Source organism: Lactuca sativa, chromosome 2, assembly GCF_002870075.4.
Source record: "Lactuca sativa cultivar Salinas chromosome 2, Lsat_Salinas_v11, whole genome shotgun sequence".
Classification (NCBI taxonomy): domain Eukaryota; kingdom Viridiplantae; phylum Streptophyta; class Magnoliopsida; order Asterales; family Asteraceae; genus Lactuca; species Lactuca sativa.
The window spans coordinates 144,092,035-144,096,602 of record NC_056624.2 but is presented as its reverse complement, the minus strand read 5'-3'; the positions used below and the strand labels follow the sequence as shown (position 1 = coordinate 144,096,602).

The 4,568-nt window shown below is 31.3% G+C and overlaps 1 protein-coding gene across 1 annotated transcript; it reads right to left on the bottom strand.

The window, feature by feature from the left end:
- On the bottom strand, positions 1-4,305 carry LOC111915344 (uncharacterized). Its single transcript, XM_052768452.1, has 15 exons — positions 3,889-4,305; positions 3,693-3,814; positions 3,445-3,587; positions 3,135-3,367; positions 2,989-3,044; positions 2,794-2,888; positions 2,594-2,696; positions 2,406-2,500; positions 2,232-2,294; positions 2,082-2,157; positions 1,863-1,971; positions 1,652-1,764; positions 660-718; positions 454-562; positions 1-343 (listed from the first exon to the last, which is right to left on the bottom strand). Exons 1-15 carry the CDS (start codon positions 4,274-4,276, stop codon positions 209-211), a joined length of 1,899 nt encoding a protein of 632 aa, XP_052624412.1. The 5' UTR covers positions 4,277-4,305; the 3' UTR covers positions 1-208.
- Positions 4,306-4,568: the final 263 nt, after the last annotated feature.

Sequence of the window (4,568 nt, the reverse complement as noted above, 5' to 3'; positions counted from 1 at the left end):
TCTCCATAACGACTTCAATCTAATTCCATTACCACTCTCAAACAAACATCAAATAATTAAAAAAAAAAAAGTTACACATCATATACTTTAAGTAATTCATATATTCAGACTTAAATCACTTCCTTCAAAAAACAAACAAAACCCTCTATTAAAAAAAATAATAATAAATAAAAAAACCTATTCTATTAAAAAAAAAAGAGAGAGAGAGTTATAAAATGGATGTGACCCTGACGGAATTATCCACTGACCCGGTGAGGAAAATGGGCAGGGTCGGGTGCCAATCTACTGTTGATATGGCTGCACTATGAGGAAGGCTTTTCATCCCATTCATATCATCTTGAACCTGAGATACACACCCAAAAATAAATATTTAAAATTAAGAAACTTTCATTTATTTATTAATTTATTATAATTATAAACAAAAATAAATAAAAGTATGTTGGTATTAATAACCTGATATATTGGTGCTCTGACTGAATCAGATGTGACTAAAAGTCGTTTGCCATTTGCATCTAAAGCCATTTCATGTCTATAATATTCGGAACTCTCAACATTACTCAACCTACATAATAATTTATAAATTTTTATTTATTTTTTTAAATCATATAAACTACAAAGGTTAAAAAAATGGTCAGATTTTTTTTTTTTTTTTTAAATACCTGTTGCAATTTCTTGACCAAAGAACTTTACCCTGATTTTGTAAGCTCCACTCAAATACCTAACAAAAAACAACAATAAAATATTACTTTGTAATTTTAAGGTTAAAAAATTTGGGTTAATCTCATGAAACTATGAAAGAACTTACATTTTGTGTTTTTTTCAGGATTAAACCTCATGTTTATTTTATTTCCTGAAAAAGACCTTGTATTTTTTGATTTTTCCGATCTGGCCCTTTTAGTCATTTTTTTTTCAAAAAGAATTGCAAAATGTGAGGGTTTTTTTTGAGAAAAACTAAGAAAGTTGAGGGTTTTTTTGGAAGCATTTAGAAGGTTGAGGGGTTTTTTTCGGAAAAAAAATACAAAGTTGAGGGCTTTTTCGGAAAAAATGAAAAAAATACAAGGCCTGAAACAAAAAATAAATTTGAGGTTTAATACGGAAAAAAACCAAACATAAAGTCTTTTTTGAGATTAACCCTCGAAGAAAACCCTCAACCTTCTAACGGTTTTCAAATAAACCCTCAACTTTTTTAGTTTTTCTCCAAAAAAACCCCCTCAACCTTCTAAATGTTTCCAAATAAACCCTCAACCTTTTAGTTTTTTCTCGAAAACCCCACCTCAATCTTCTAACTATTTCCAAATAAACCCTCAACTTTTTTAGTTTTTCTCACAAAACCCCCTCAGCCTTCTAAATGTTTCTTAATAAACCATCAACTTTTTAGTTTTTCTCAAAAACCCCCTCAACCTTCTAACTATTTCCAAATAAACCCTCAACTTTTTTAGTTTTTTCTCAAAAAACCCCTCACATTCTACAAGTTTTTTCAGAAAAAAAAAATGACTAAAAGGGCAACATCAGAAAAATTGAAAAAAATGCAAGGTCTTTTTCAGGAAAAAAAAATAAAGTTGAATTTAATTAAAAAAAACACAAAATATAATCTCTTTTATGAGATTAACCCTAAAAAATATATATATTAAAAAAAAAAAAAAGTCTTCACCTTTCCATCTATACCCAAGCTAAAAATACTAGTTTCATCAGGCCCAAAAAGAACAGAGCTGATAGCAGAATCATGAGCTGGCCATCCAGTTATTTGTAGGCCTGCTGACATATCTGAGTCTTGTTAAGGATTTTTTTATTTTATTTCTTTTTATAAAATCAGGTACTCATTTATTAAAAAAAATAAAAATATATAAATTTTTTAAGGATACCAAACATGTGAATCATTCCATCAGTAGCAGCAGCTGCTAGAATCTTTCCATTGTGGTTGAAGCATAGTGAGGTGATAGCAGGTGGATCTTTCCCAAGTGGAAGCACTGTCTTTAATAAAATGCACATATTTAATATTTATTATTATTATTATAATTATTATTATTATTATTATTATTGAGAATAGATGCAACTTCTTTCTACAAATACATATAACATACCATTGGCTTCCATGTCCTCATGTTCCAAACAGTTAATGATGCAAATCCCAATTTATCTATAAAATTTGTGCCATTTCTACAACAAAAATATTTTTATAAAACTGTTAATACTTTAAATAATTTTCAACTAAAGTTGTTAAATAGTAATACCTTCTGGAAGCTGCTGCAGACACAAAAAGTGGTTCAACTGGGCTGCATTTTAGGTCAAGAACACTGAAATACAAATAAACAAAAAGATTTTAAGGAATAAAAAAGAAAATAAAGAGATTTTGGTGTTTGGGAAACAAAAAAATAAGAATAATAGTATTAGAGATAAAGATAAACCTTGGAAATGCTTCAGTTGTGTTGAGATCACAAACAACTCTTTTTGCATCAACATTCCATGCTTTTATTCCTCCATCAGCAGTGCCTATGAGAAGCTTTATCGAATATTATTACTAATCTTTATCATCTACTTATGAAAAGGGTAAATGTGGAAACTAAAAGACTAGATTAGTAATTATAATTTATACCAATCGATCAGATTTGCAATCCCATTCTAGTGACATGATCTCTGCCCCACAATAGATTGTTGCATTTCTTGATGCTGAAGTTGATGAGTCATATGTCCATACCCTTCATTTAAAAAATAATAATAAGAAAATGAAAATACTAAATCTTGTTTTGAATTGTCTTTATAAGCACTAAGCTTTAAAGTTATCTCATTTTTTACCTAACTGTTCCATCTATAGAAGCACTTGCAATGTTGTCTCCAGATGTAGAAAACCTACAGCAACTAATTGGGCTTGTGTGGCCCAAAAAAGTTTCCTGAAAAACAAAAAGTAATAAAAGGTGTGTATAAATGATAATCACAATTCACAAAATTCAAGTATTATGATGAATGAGTGATTGCATATTGCATTTGCACCTGAAAGTCTACTTTCACTTCTGGGAAATCTTCTTCTTGCTGTGATTCATCGGTTTCTGTTGTCATATAGTTGATTTAGTCACTTCAACAATCACATCAAAGAATTGATTTTTCTTTATATTAATCAAAATGCTACAATTTCTTACCAATAGAACCATTCTTCTCATCACCATATCCACCATAACTGCTTTTTGAAGTGCTTTCACTTTGACCCTGCGGTGTATTAATATCCTTTTCCAAGGACTTTCTCCCACTCAAATGAGTGGTGGATGAATGAGCTTCACCAGATGAAACAACGGATTCTTTAGATAAAGGTGTAGTAGAGCACATAGATTCATTGTTACCATCAATGCTTAATTGGCGGGAAGTTGAAAGATTGCTGTAATCAAGGCATGCGATCAGTAGAAGTAAAATCCAATGTTTGGGATCAGAGAAATGGGGAAGAAAGAGGTTTACCTCCTGGAGCGACGTAATTGAGACTCCTTTTCCTCCAACAAAGCCTGAAGTTGTGAGAGTCTGGTGTTTAGATGTTTGATGTCGTTCTTGAGATGGTTCACAGTGTGTTTCTCTGAACTGATTTTCAGCAATGCAGGAATGCGTGGATTAGTTAAGGAGAATTTGCATTGCCATTGGTGTCTAAATTAGAAGAGATAATGAAATTCATGAATCATGACAAACTATCAGGAAATTTGTTGAAGGATATGAGTTCCATTGAAGATTTCACTCAAGAAGTTCCTAAGAGAAAGATGCAGGGCATCAAACCACTCCCGAGAGAAGTAGACACGAAACAAGGGATCCAATCTAGGGTTCTTGATATACGGGATCGCTGCATAAAAAAGGGTTAAACCTCGAAGAAAGTAAAATTCTAGGAGCAGAAAAGGGGAAGGAGAGAAGACACACCAAACCACGACATCCAATCATGATCCCTTTGCAGCAAATCATCGCCATGAACTCCAAAAAATTCGATAACCTTGTCATTTCTTCCTGATTGTACGGCGTGAACGATGTAATATCGAAGAACAGAGATCTCCAATTTGGACAAGGTAGCAAGCAAGATGGTTTCGGATGAAGAAAAACATTGTTTGAAAAAAGTCAGCAAGGAAATTAGATTTTCTGCCTGGAATTTAGGGATGTATACTGAAAAAATTAGGTCAAAGATTTTATCCTTATGAAATCCTTTCCCAATATCTGTAGCCAATTCTCTCTCGAAAGATTGCAAAGTGTTTGTGAATCCTCTGAAGAACAGAAATTCCCTCACAAGCTCTTCGCCATATTTCATATTCTCCATTTTCTTTTTCGTGTTTAGCCAGCCAACAAAGAAACGCAATGTATATATATGGCTAAATGCCTAGCTTGCCACTTACAATGATAAATTTAAAAACTTTATACACCCCTTTGTAAAATTTAACAATTGTTGTATAACAAATTAGTTCAATTCAAATATTTATTTTAACATTCTAATTATATATCAGTATATTTAAAAACATATAACAATTCATTATATATAGAACAAATATTGGACAAGCAAAAGGTTGTAGGATTTAAATACATAAATTCTACTTATGAAACACTTAAATATA

Bases quoted from the DNA above. Each gene is read 5' to 3' on its own strand.
- LOC111915344 (XM_052768452.1), bottom strand. From the start codon at position 4,276: ATGGAGAATATGAAATATGGCGAAGAGCTTGTGAGGGAATTTCTGTTC. The intron at 2,295-2,405 runs GTTTATCTTTAT...TTTGTATTTCAG, and splicing joins ACAACTGAAGCATTTCCAAG to TGTTCTTGACCTAAAATGCA. The intron at 1,972-2,081 runs GTATGTTATATG...ATTTTATTAAAG, and splicing joins TGAGGACATGGAAGCCAATG to ACAGTGCTTCCACTTGGGAA.